This window comes from Strongylocentrotus purpuratus, unplaced genomic scaffold, assembly GCF_000002235.5.
Source record: "Strongylocentrotus purpuratus isolate Spur 01 unplaced genomic scaffold, Spur_5.0 spur5_scaffold_4, whole genome shotgun sequence".
NCBI lineage: Eukaryota > Metazoa > Echinodermata > Echinoidea > Camarodonta > Strongylocentrotidae > Strongylocentrotus > Strongylocentrotus purpuratus.
This window is the reverse complement of record NW_022145610.1, coordinates 1918516-1932727: the sequence shown is the minus strand read 5'-3', so window position 1 is coordinate 1932727 and position 14212 is coordinate 1918516. Positions and strand designations below refer to the sequence as shown.

The 14212-nt window shown below is 35.6% G+C and overlaps 1 protein-coding gene across 20 annotated transcripts in view; it reads right to left on the bottom strand.

The window, feature by feature from the left end:
* Positions 1 to 14212, bottom strand: part of LOC574743 (non L-type Cav channel) — a 189830-nt gene that overhangs the window by 42914 nt on the left and 132704 nt on the right. For 19 of the 20 annotated variants that reach the window (XM_030997790.1, XM_030997791.1, XM_030997800.1 and 16 more), the window contains 8 exons: positions 13066 to 13234; positions 12324 to 12451; positions 11128 to 11224; positions 10369 to 10474; positions 9541 to 9645; positions 8731 to 8840; positions 7830 to 7844; positions 5170 to 5265 (listed from right to left, as the gene is read on the bottom strand). In XM_030997790.1, coding sequence (XP_030853650.1) covers positions 5170 to 5265; positions 7830 to 7844; positions 8731 to 8840; positions 9541 to 9645; positions 10369 to 10474; positions 11128 to 11224; positions 12324 to 12451; positions 13066 to 13234 — 826 coding nt within the window. The remainder of the gene's footprint in view (positions 1 to 5169; positions 5266 to 7829; positions 7845 to 8730; positions 8841 to 9540; positions 9646 to 10368; positions 10475 to 11127; positions 11225 to 12323; positions 12452 to 13065; positions 13235 to 14212) is intronic. The other variant, XM_030997798.1, reaches the window with a different exon arrangement.

Sequence of the window (14212 nt, the reverse complement as noted above, 5' to 3'; positions counted from 1 at the left end):
AACGAGATGGTAAAAACAAACGTCTTTATTGATTTTGATAATGACAATATTCCTCATCATCTACATTACATAAATTCTTAAAGATATTGGAGCATTTTAAGAATACATTTGGCGCAATTTGGAAGACATATATAGTCGAGCTTCTTATTAGCGGTGCAATGAAAGATAAATAGGGTGCTACATGTACGTGCTAAAAGACCACATCGTTTTTGTGCATGGGTTCTCAATACACTAGACACTTGTGATTTAGGTGTTGATGTAAGTGTCCTTGTTAACAACCAATGCATGAGTATGAAGTGCTAAGGTACAGTGCATCAGCCATATCATGCAGCTATGATCGAGGCATGTGCTGTAGCCACATTCCAATTAAATGTAACGATCAGGGGGGCATTTCACAAAGACTAAGATCGACTTTAAGTAAAGCTACGGTCACAAAGGTTCGTACGAACGATGCGTTCTTGTGAATCTCCGTTTTTCCATTGTCTGAAAATCGTTCGTAGCAGTTCGTAATGGCATTTGTGACCAAGGCTTTAGACTTAACTATGGCAGGCCTTCATGCCACTGTTTGCTCTCACCATTTACTGGCATTGGTATGTGAATGGACGTAGAAATCGTGGTCACAAATCATAGTTGCCATAGTTAAGTTCAATTTAAAGTAAATCTTAGTCCTTTAAATGAATACACTGCGATTATTCCCAGATGAATTAGAATCGTTCCGCCACTTCCTCATCAACCTCAGATATATCTGATATATCTCCTTCCAACGCATGGTTCTAGAAAGGGTGTAAGGTGTAGATAGGACATGGATTAAGTGTTAAGTTGCAGCTGATACATTCAAATTCCCCTCTAGAAATGGTGTAAGGTGTAGATGGGACATGATAAGATTAAGGATTAATGTGCACCAGTGTACATTCAGACCCTGTTGTAGAAATGGTTTAAGGTATAAAGGAGACATGATAATATAAAGTGTCTTATTTTAAAATGAATGTAAGGTATATAAATATAGAAGGTTAGAAGCAGTGTAGGTACGTGTGACACTATTATAGTGTAGCTAAGTTTTGAAGACTTTTCAGAAATTTTGCCAAAATCTTAGTCTCTATTAAATGCCATGTTTTTTTCTTCTCATAAATAAAATTAAATGTTTTCATTTGATTTTACAGAGTGTACTAAATGAATTTTGTGATCATACATCAGTAAATGCATTAGAATACTATAATCAAAATTAAATACCAGTATACATCTCCTATTACAAGATAATGATCATGTATGAGTATACTTGTTAAGTTGTTTATTGAAAACCATCACCAAATAAAAGGCAATACACCAGAAGAGTAATAGAACCCAGCAAGAAACCGCAAAATGAAACAAATTTTGTACAAAGTCAGCCAGCATGCAATAGTTATGTTGTAAGAACCCATCAGTAGTGCAGAATCTTTTCCCACCATATTCGAGATTCCCTCTCTCCCTCTCTTCATCCTCGTCAGAGGTTTTCTCTGTAAATTTCACATTGTGTGAATTCTGTTTCCACTAATAACATGTTTTTTTCAGAGCTTGACACAGATTCAGCTTTCACCAGGCTTAGAATTCTAAACAGGATAAAGATGTCTTCAAATATGATTTTTCTAATGTTTACAGCTTGATCAAGGCATCTGTAATGTAATGGAGTCAGTTTAATTGCTTTTGCACTAACTTTAATTACTGATTGGTTTATTTCTGTAGTATATGCCATTGATAGTATAGGCCTAAGCCTTTGATTAAAGCCAAACATGGCAGTCAAATTCATGTTCAGATTAGAGTATAATGTAACCATGGTACCAATAATATTCATGGTATTTCATAACAATCAATGAAATATGAGTTAATACCAATATATCCCATAATGCCTCGCAGCTTCTTTCTTTGATTTAGCAGAAGACACACTCACTTTAGTTATAATTTGATAAATAATGTAAAAATATATAATATTGCACCTTCTTCCATGCTCAATGTAATAAGTTATAAAGATGATTGCACAATGTCAGGTTATTTCCCTCTTCCATCCTTGTGTAAAATGGCAGTTTGAGGCAGGATGTCCAGCAAGAATTAAATTACCTGGTTAATACCCAGTATAATAATGTCTATGTTTTCATTTGTTAACATCATTGACAACATTGATTAGTTCTCCCAGCACAGCCATGTTAATATTCATAATAAAGTGTGTCTCTTAAAAAAGGAAACCTGATTTTTGTTTTCCATCGTGTCAAAATAATTATTTTGCATTACTTGTTTTAAATCGTTTTATTTTGATGATCCAAAGCTCTATCCTCACAAATGTGGTATCATAATAAAGGGGATGAACTGTCCTTCTTATATCATGCATTACAATAAATCTAGTTGTGTTTCTTTGATCAGATGTTGATGGAGAAAGTTAGGTTTCCTTTGTTACGAAACACACTGTATAATGGGAAAAAGTTTTCAAAACAATTCTAGTAGTAGTAATATAATTTCCCTTCCACCAAGCGATGTGTTTACGGATAAACTAGACAACAAAAATGTGATGGTAATCATGATTTGTCTCTTGCTTCCTACAAATTTCTCATTAATCTTTGATTCTCAAATTGGCAACAGCACATCTTTTGAGCACACTGCGTAGCTGCGGTGCATTGCTCCATTATAATATCTAGAAGTCAATATTGACTTAAAATCATAACTTGCAAATCTACTTTTGACAAGCAGTTATTTTCTTTTTCCTTCTTCATCATAAACAAATGAAATTTTGATCACAAGTTTATTGCACATGTATTGTTATATAAGACACAACGTTATTTTCTTTTTTATCAACGATTTCAAAGAACAGTATCAAAGCAACCATTTCATGAACCATCACAAGTTTGTTGACATGTTTTCCTCTGCCGACATTGAGGGCAGTCTCACACATATACCTCGTGGAATGTGGGCAGGTTCTCAGACTCATCGTCTGCATCTTCAGATGGTCCAACCGCCAAGCGAGATTTGCGCAAACGCTCAGCCTCTTTACGAGCCTCGCTTTTCTTGATATAATCTTGTCTCATCTGTTCTCGTTGCTGCTTGAAAGAAGGTGTAAAATCAAAGTTTTTCATGAGAGCTGGAGCATATTGGATTAAAATACTCTACTGTCCTGGAATCATAACCAACGAATACAAACATATTGAATGGTAGAGATGATAAATCACAGTCAAGACTCATAAAAAACATACTTTCAATAAACAGAAGGTCATCAATGAATGCATTGTCTAGAGAAGAATCTTGTCAAATTAATGGATAGTTTACAATCATAATAAAGTATAAAGAAAAGAAAGGAATGAAAAATGTTTCCTTGGAACCTAGAAACAAAAATATGTGGATCAAACTAAACACAAGATGATGAAATAGATCTGCTGGCATGACTGATACTGTGGAGAAAAAAAGGTCAAATTAATTGGAAAAAAATAGTGTCAGGGCAAATTGAATATCTCCTTTAGCAGTAGTAAGGATTCATAAGATAGATAAGTAGGAGATTTAGGATTAAAGCAAGTATGTGTGTACATGGTAACCTTTTCAAAACACATAAGTTAGTTGTGATATATTGTCAATGTACATGTACATGAGTTCTACCCTCCACCAAGAATCCCTGCATAATACCACAACCACCACAGTAAAAAAATACAATGAAACACATGATATGCACCTTGCTAAAGTTATAAAAAAAAAAAAATCTATTTGTCAACTTCCCTTTCCTTTAAAATGCAGTGTGGGCTCCACAGAAACTTGGTCAGTGTTCGTGTTAGCAGCAAATTCACACAAAGAAAGACTTACCATTTTGCTCTGCAGAATTTCATTTCAATGCTGTTATTTTTTGAGGTGCTACTTTCCGATGTGTGTGCTTTCCAGTCAGTCTCTGTAATGACCTGTTATCATCCACTGTGCTAATACACCACTGCAGTTCCTTATGGTGTGGCAATATTTTCATTTACCACATTTGATTATTCCTCTTTTGTACATAGTACACTCTATTTCGTGAAGTATACCATAGGGTACAATTTTGGTGTGAGACACAACACTGTAACAACCAATTTATACTCCAGCAAGGAGGTGCTGTACTTGGTTGGGTAATCCCTTTGGAAGCTCACTCAGGAAGATATACTGTAGACTCTCATGATTGTTTAACATCCAAAGCTCCACATTATGTTTCATATCCGATGGCCCATAGTCCCATGTGGCGGCCCATTGTCCTATGTGGCATCCCACTGCGGTATAATGCTAGCTCCATATGTGAAGTGCTCCATTTGATTTACACCGTGCATCCCATACCAGCAAGCAGAAAGTAGTTCACAGGAAGTGTGTAGAAAACCCTTCACCATATACATGCTCTGGATTACGTGAATACCATTACCACATAAGGTTTTTTAACATCTGACCTTATACATGTACATATCAATATTAAGCACTCATTTATATAATATACATATAGTGTACATAAAATGCAAAAGCTATGTCCATACATTGATTATTAAAAAGCAAATACAAACATATTGAGAATAAATTTCTTTATTATATTAGTAAAGGAAAGATGATATTATTTTTCCCCATCATCCCATAGACAATAAGTTGTGTACATAAGCACATCACCACCACCAAGAAGTTACACATCACATTCAGGTGACTGTTTCATATTTATCATTCATGCCTACTCTTATACTTCTTTACTCAAGGTATCAAGCATAAGAGGTCATACAGGTAAGAAGAGTTCCACACAAGCACCCATTTTGCATATTAGCATCAACCACAAATCCCTTTACAATCTTTTTACATGTACAATAAGACTAGACATAAGTTTACAGACAGACAGACAGACAAACACACAGAAAAGACAGCTCATGAATATGTAATATGTTTGAGTATAAATGTGAGTAGTAAGTGAGTGTTACAGATAGTGTTTTGATGTTACTAGTGATCACATTAGTGTTGCTTATAAGGTATTTGTCCAAAGGTAAAATCATGACAAATAACAATAGGGTATTTCTCTTTGTCCGAGGATCACTCAAGAACATATTTTTGTCTCAATAGTGACTGAAACTGTCCTTGGATTAAACTCCTTATCAAATTCCCTTTCATCTGGCCAAGAAAATTAACTAACTGAAAAGCAAACAAAAATAAAAGATGGTGGCCTACTCGACGAAACTCGTCGGAAAAGGTGTTCTGGTAGCGCTCGTCGTTGATGTCGAAGCCTGGATACTTCTTGTAGAGGTACTTGAAGTAGACCAATTCCTAATATAGATATGATGAAAGGTATAGCATGCATAGAATGGGGTTCCACATTTAACACAGGCACAGCAGTAAGTGCAGCTAACTACTAAACACACTGCAGTCCTAGAACGACACAATGGTGCGGCAGCTCACTGGTCTGAAGAGCTACAAGTCACACTGGTTTGGTGATAATGATTGATGTAATTGATTGATTAATCTGTTCACTACTGAATTATTTAATTCCCATATACGTAATACAGGACCCACTCAGATCCAGGAGCCAATGTATTAAGATGGAAACTAACAAGAACACAGTGACTTATCAATGTGATGATAGTGATAATGATTTTTAACATGATGAAAACAATACATGATTGTATTAGCTTGGCAAATTAATTCTCACTAGAAGTTCCAGAATAAGTGTATCTGTGGTACAGGTGTATTTCTACTATCAATATTGATAAATGGTATTTACAACACTAATTATGGGATTATAGCCAGCAGTGCACCCAAAATAAAGAATAGTATATGGGTAATATACAGTGATGATAATGGGGGATGATTATGGCAGAATACATGTAGATTGCTATATTGTTTACTTTTAATGTCAAGTAATACTTTGTTGCTGCTACTGGTATATTTTATCTGTATACATTGCAGGTTATGTATAATAATGATTTGTTTTGTTTGTTGATTATCTATTAAACAAAACAAATTTGTCAGTCATTTAATTGCCATATTAGCCTAAGCGCAAGTTTGACAATTCAGCATTTATTTGTGTAGCTTGTACATGTTAGGAGTTAGGAGGGCATTTGTGAATGAGTGTGACTTGTGCCTTGCAAACAAGAGAGCTTCAAATATGGCTGGCACAGCAACATTACACGTCATGCTTCTTCTAAAAAAGCTCTGCTTTCAACTGCAATAAAGCTAAATAAATGGAGAAATGATAAATGATAAACTAGTGACAAAATGAAAACAAAATAAAAATGATACTACAGTTAAAAAAGAAGAAAAAAAAAAGGAATAAATAATAAGATTCACACAGATAAATAGTAGAAAGAAATCATGACTGCTTGTAGTCCAAACTTTATGTGGGGCTTGTATTTATCATAATGTAAGGGGGATAAAGATCGGAAGATTTGTCTTGAACCTCGATGGAATATACATATTTTTCTGTATTGGTCCCTTTTATCTCTGCAACAAATTATTATTTTTCACTGACTCCAATTTGTTCCCAATCAAAAGTTTAATCAATTTTCTACCATTTCAATCATCCCTTTAAGTATGACACAATTATCCCAGTCAAATACTAAAGGTAAAGAGGTATAAATCATATGTTGCATCTTAAATGCAGGTAGTGTTATATTGATATATGAGTATTACAAAGAATGGTCTGAAAGACCATGAATATACTCGGTTTCTCCTGACTATTTGGATTTATTGGGCACAGACTAAAAGTCATTAGCTCAACTAGTAACGATTATTATCCATATTACATCTACTGTCCTTATTCACAAAGTATTTGATGTGAGATAAATGTGGTTCCTAAAGAGTTTTAAGAAACATTCTTTGTAGAAGAAATAATCCTAAAATTGATTGAGGATGTCAGGAAATGCATTTCGCAATAGGAAATATGATTTAATTTGCAAGCTTTTGCACTAGGAGATGTGTCCTGATTATCATAAGAACTGAAGAGGTTAAAATGAAATACTGGAAAATCTTTAAAAAACAAAACTCAATGTGATGGAAACACAAAAAACAAGTAAGAGTTTGGAAATCTCATGCAGATGGAAACAAAAACATTAGGAATATGAAGGGACTTATAACCATGCATGAAGATCTAGCAAAACACAAACAAAAAGAGCGTGTTTTCATTTTTGTCCATTTTCCATGCATGTACTTGTTCATGTCCTGATAATTTTCAGGTTCTGCCAAAAAGGGGGGAGAGTTCAATCACTGATTTATTCATCCTAAATTTTGCTTGGAATTGTGAAGGGGCTTTGAACCGCTTTATTTTGTGTAAGGACATTGCTTCACTTAATGGCTGCTGGGACAACAGCACCACTGCGCCTAGAAACAATGTATTAGGCGCGTTATAAATGTGATCTATTATTATTATTATTATTATTTAAAATATTTCTCTGATTTTATAAATAGGGATGAAGTAAGCAACGACAGATGTTTTGGTTACCCGACTCAACTGAAAAAAATTGTGAATGTCCTGGTAATCTACACCACTATATAACTATTGTAAATATGATGCAAACTAGAGTATATATTTAAAACGTTTTACATACATTAGGGGCAATTCTTATATATTTGGTTTGTGAAGCTGAAAAAAATATGGCTATGAAGGAGAAAAGTTAAAAACCTGTTATTGCTAAATGCTAGTATTATATGACACACCACACAGATAACTGTTACAGGCAGTCTCTGGCTGCCCTCAAAAGATTGAAAGTTTAAGTAAAAAATGAAACATTAAGAGACACTAGTGGAGTAAGCCAGGCATAAAAAGTGAGAAAATTGTTAGGGAAAGCTTTCGAGAAAACTGGGTAGATTGATCCAAAAGCAGAAAAAGACATTACTATAACTTCACGCATCTGTGTTACCCCAGAGGAGAAAAATAGGTCCAAGGGGAGACAAGCAAAAATGGAAGAGAGAAAAAAAATAATAAATGAAATTAAAACCCTTTAAAAGGCAGATTGTATCATCACTTTTATCAGTGATAGAAAAACAGTTTAAAAATCATTGATGGGAAATATATGTTTAATATCAACCAGAGATTGGTATAAAAGTTAACCATGTGGGATGCCATTTACATGTGTATTTACATGCCTACGGTACTCAAAGCTGGCTCAGTCTTTCTTTGACGCCGGTACATGTATATAGCGATTTGATAAATATGGGAACAAGGGATGCATGGAAATGGATGAAAAAGATTGTTGGTAACTGAACAGTGAGAAAGTTAAAAAAAAAAAACTGGCAGTAAGGATGAGACGCTGCGTCCTACAGACATGCATTACTAATGACGATGAGGAAGGGGACCATTCTCGGATGATGGGAGGGGTGTGTTTCTACGGTGAGGGGGGAGGGGGGACGGGGGATCCCTCCTCGGACGCACCTGGTGCAGGATACCCTTAGAGGTGGGGGCTGGCAGCCGATGATACGTTGGAGGGGAGGGGGTAAATGTGAATGAATGAAGCAAGTAAGATAAACGTGCACATCAAGGGATATGGTCAGGCAATGGTCTAGTTACTATTGAAACCATTTGGTTTATCATCAAAGGGGTAGGATAGGAAATGATAAGGAGACATTTAAAATAAATGATTCCGATGAAACAAGTCCTCTGGGATGATGTCTCTCCAATCCTCTTCCTCCATCCTCCGTGGGATTGCATGGTAAAAGGAAGCAAGTCACATCATGGAATGTTTTAGAGCTTAATGAAAGTGAGGAAGGTAAGATGATGATAAGGAGGGGAGGACTAACCGTTCTAGCATGTCCGTCTCTTTGAATCTTGGCCTTGTATTCTCTCCAGGTCTCATAGATCAGAAGTGCTGCATAGATCTTCCCCACGGTCAGCTTCTCTCCAATCAATTCTACAGTCAAAGAAAGAGAATAAGACTATGATATAAAGAGGAAAAGTAGCACTCAGAACAAGATTTACCAAGGAGAGTTACACAATGATCTGGAGAGTTGTTTGCTGGTGAACTTTCTACCCTAGTGTACTATTTATTGCACAGCGCCATCTCATGGACGACAGTGCACAACCCTATACCTAATTCCCACTTTTAAGACAAAGGATTTGATGCGAGAACCAACAGCGCAGCTAGAGAAGCAGCGAGTTACTCCTAGGACCCTACTGCTACAGCTGACCTGAGATGGTGCTAGAGGGGATTATACAGTGGTGCAGCTAATACAGTATGTGCGGTGAGCTCTAATAAAAATAATAATAATAAAATCTGGATTAATATAGTGCTTAAAACGTATATTATTACCCCGGTCATTGGATTCATTCACACATAATGTGCACCATCTCCACTCCCTGGGCTGTATTCCTACCATATGGTCTCCGTGAGGGCATAGGCAATTACTAATAACAAATGCTTTAGTCATCCTACCGGGTCCCTATTTCTCTCTAGGGTATTGCGTGGCAAATGTAGATTAATGCCTTGCCAAAGGACGGTAGTGCTGTGTCAGGGATCAAACCACAACCTTTAAATATCAAGTCAAGAGCTTAAACCACTCGACTACGACACTTCTGTGGACATCATTTAACATCCTATCTGAGGGACCTACCGCTGTCTGGAGGCACCAGAAGGTCTAGTTTGTCACCCGAGAGGTGAGGCCAGAAACACTTGACTGCTTCCCTCAGCTCAGCATCGTGACGATCTCGATCAGCCACTAGAGAAGGAAAAAAAAGCAAATTGATCAATAAAGTCAATTAGAAATTATCAATTCTCCATGCTCCATAGAGCGTTTAACTGGCCATATTCTAATATTGTCTTAAATGAATCTAATGTTGTCTTATAATTCTAAATTGAGTAATTAATCTAATACTGCCTTTTAATTTTAATATTGTATCAAATTAATATAATATTGTCTCATAAATCTAATATAAACTCATTACCGGTAACCTAATATTGACTAATAGAAGATTGTCTTTCTTCTTAAAAAAATACTCTAAACTGGTAAAATTTGATTCTGTGGATTACTTTTAAAACTTGATAAAATGGAAAACACTCTATGACTAACAACTGGTCTCTTGATCGTAAGTGTAATACATGTTTGTAAAATGGAAAACTTGTATTTTATAAAGACATAAAGATAGTAATACTGTTGTGTTACTCTTGCCCCTATGACTGAAATTATAATCTTTAACATAGATATCCATTTCCATGTAAAAATCATTGTTTGATGTTTACAGAGCCATATGAACTACATTATACATGTATGTATCTATGACATATGAAACAAACAGCACCAGTTTAAAAACATGGACAGTTCTTTTAGGATTATGTATTAAATTTCCAAGATTCAATAAAAATCTTGTGCTGACAAAATAATTGAGACTTTTCTAGGTTTGTGAAGTATAACGGTTTGGAGGCCTGCTCTAATCATTCTTACCTGATCCAATCTTGATATCTAGGGCTGTTCTAATCAGGGCCATTAACGTTGATGTAAATTGTACCATTTTATTTTCATCTACTGGCATGTTCATCCGGATTAAGCGCTGTTGGGGAAGAAGAAAAAGGAGAGAACACACTTACACATTTTGTCTCATCATGGTTTTTTATTTATTTATTTATTTTATTTATTCTCCACTCATGGGATGGATTGCCCTTGTCAGCTATAAGCTGTTTTTCAAAGGGGTACCGGTACATTAATACTACTACAGGCACTTCGGCCAGAAAGGATGGAGTAAATCAATTGCCTAAATTCCCTCTTAGTTTGCAAGCACAACCACTTGACAGGCATTGTGTGTAACAGTGTCTGTATTTAAAGACTATGCTGAAGGAATACTGCGTAGGCTCTGTACTGTAGCTGCTGCAGATACAGCCAGAACCTGACAGAGCAATAAGCTCTACTCCTAGCTCTAGGAATTGTGAAAAAGTGTCAACTGTTTAGGGGTAAATGATAGTAGAGAGTTTGTTTCTTAATGGTGTGGTCACGGCTACACAGTGTGCACGCATCAAATTGAGACAAAAAGGACGATTTGAAACCATGTCAAATAATAACAATGAGAGCACACTTTTTAACAACATAATAGTAGCAATTATACGCTCACAAATTATTTCTCACCTCTCCCCAGAACTGAAGCGTCTCTTTATTAAAAGGAAATTCTTATTTTAATATCCCACTATACAATCCAATCTCTTTACTTACCTTATATGCAATTCTGTACGGACAGTTCCTACCAAAACCCACTGGAGGCTCAATGTTCTTCAACATGTCATACATATCTTTGTACAGCACTCTCCCACTGAACAGGACAATGGAGAAAGGAGAAAAGAAAGGACAAGAAAAGATTAGACATGAATATTACATAATGCTTACCTACCACAGTGACATGAATACACTGTCATCTATATATACTATGGTAGGGTCACTTATAAGTTTTGAAACATTGCTTTGATGTTTCAAAAGTATCTACAATGTAAAGGTAAAAGAAAGGTGGTACTTGGAGAAATCATGAAAGGAGTTTAAGTACATGGTAAATGAATTGAAGGGATACATTTAAAGAATTCTACATTGAAATCTATTTATCAAAATATGTACTACACAAAAAAGTTTGATAATTATTGTTGAAAAGCCATTGATGGACTAAATGTCCATCAAAGTTCTTTTTTTTTCCTTTCATATTTAATAAGTTATGAGGATGATTATCTGTGGTATCAGCATGGCTAGTTGTATCATGCATTTCCATTTTCTTCAGGGTTCTCAACATTTTATCAAAACAAAATTCCACAATATTTCTCTGTAGTTCCAAATTTCCAGGTTCATTATTCAAACCAATGAAAGGTAGTTGCTACCTAGTAGTTGCAGGCAATAAGGGCATACCTAAGCATGTCAACCATCCAATGCATATGCTGCTGGAACATAGAACACTGGCTACTTTCTTTTTGTGGGCCAATTAAATACCCTGATGATTTTCCCCTAATTCGACTGATTATTCTTGAATTTTGATTTGATTTGATTTGATTTATTTATTTCTGTTTGATTTTCTTTTTCTTTTGCATTTTTACAAATATATAACAAACAAATATTGCAAATTTACACATGACAAAAGAATATATGTAGAATAAAGTCTTTCCTCTCACAATGAAAAAGCAGAGTTGTTTTGAAGGTTTTAACTGGTTTCCAGGAAAGCTGGCATCTCTGCAGTTTCATGAGATGCTGCCCTGGTCCCTGTTTCATAAAACTTGTTATCAATAACAAATGCTAAATTTCTGTGACAAATTTGCTCTCAGCCAATCAGATGCCACGATTTCAGTAGCTTTTAACATTTATTGTAGCTTCTTATTGATAACATGTTTCATGAAACAGGTGCAGGTCTTTCTATATAGAGGTTGGTATCTTACCTTCCGACGGGGTCAAAGTCGCCCCAGATCCTGACATATTCATCTAAATGATGAGCTCCTAGAATAGATGCATCTCTAGTCAGGTAATCAAAGTTGTCCATGATGACAGCAACAAACAAATTCAACATCTACAAGAAACAAAAGCAGCATAAATATTAATCATCATTGAGTATCTTCATCAATTATCATTGTCATTACAAAGTATTTAGCATCACTTATGCCTGGGAGGGCTTAGATATCTAATCCTTCGCTCAGATTAATACACTAGGGTCCCCCTGATAACGTTTGTATAGTGCAGTGGGTTCTTAACATGCATAGAAGATGAATCCCTCACACATTGGATCTCCATTCAACATCCTATCTGAGGGACGAGTGTCTTCCACTGTAACCTATCCTGCGCCTATGACAAGGGGAGGGGCACGTTGATACACAACATAGGCTTCAGTCATCTGACTGGGTTGGATTCAAACCCACGGTCTTTGGTTCGACAGGTAGATGCTTTACCAATTGAGTGAGAAGATACTTTTCACAAGGAAAATAGTAAACTTCTCACATTTAAATTACATCACAAAAACATGTTCAAACCTATAACAGATTCTCTCTTGTGTAAGAGAATATGACAAATCCATTTGAAAATTGAACACTACAACAAAGCAACCCGGAATTTGGTCAAGCTCTGAGGGGTGTTTTAACACTTTGTTCTGAGAAAAGTGTCCAAGATTGAAGGAGGAGCTGTACTCACAAGGAAAGAGCAGAGAAAGCTGAAGCTCACGAAGTAGACATAGGAGAAGTAGGAGCCACAAGTATCAAATTCTTTGATACCAGATAGGTTATTAGGGTCCGGGTCAGCGCAAGCAGCGCCTGGTAGACAGCTCATCATGATGGACTGCCATGCTTCGCCTGTAGCACATCTGTAAGGTCGGAACAAAATATTCACAATGCTTAGAGAATAATGGCGAGTGTTAATTTAATTGTGCAAGAAACTGCAGAGATTATTCTGAAGGGTTGATGAGGTTACAATATAATTCTGTCATCTAATTTTTCTTGGGACTATTCTATTATGTATTGGAGAACATGAACTGATAATGGGTGACCAAAATTTAAAAAGAAATCTAGATGTAAATTCTGGAAACTTTTCCTTATGATGTGTGAAACTATGATTGTTCTTAACTTGGAAAGAGAAAGAAAGCTTCTGTTTACCTTTTATATCAACTCTCCCCTCTTTTCCCCTGCTTCTTTATACTTATTCAACCCCCTTTCCTCTTTTCTTCTCCAATCTAATTGTGTTCTTCCATTTTATTTACTATCATCTATTTGTACATGGGCTTCCTATTGTAGAACAAAATATAATTTACCAATATTTGTATGCATTACTTCATTGCTTTATACAATCTTTTACTATCTAGAACATTATAATTATGTATCTTTAATATTTATATATTTTTATAATCATAGCTTGTGAATTAAATATGATATTAAATGAAATGAAATATGAATAGAACTATCTCAACCAAAACTAATGACATTATCATTAGTATAGTTAAATGAAATGATTATTATTACTATATAACATACACTCCTACATGTATTACCTAATAGTTATGTCACACTAAACTCACACTAAAAGTTACATTGAGAGTAAATATTTGCAATAGGATAAGGGGTTGCATATCAGGATTGATCAAATGCTTGAATGTGATACATGCATATACATGGCACAAGGAATATGCAATAAATGGTGAGAGGAAGGAAGAGATACAGATAGAGGGTGAGAGAGGGAGGGAGAGAAAGAAAGAGAGAGAGAGGGGAGGGGGAGGGGGAGGATGAGAGAGAGAGCGCATACATGTATATGGAGCACAAAAAGAAATGCATGACGAATGGAGCAATAG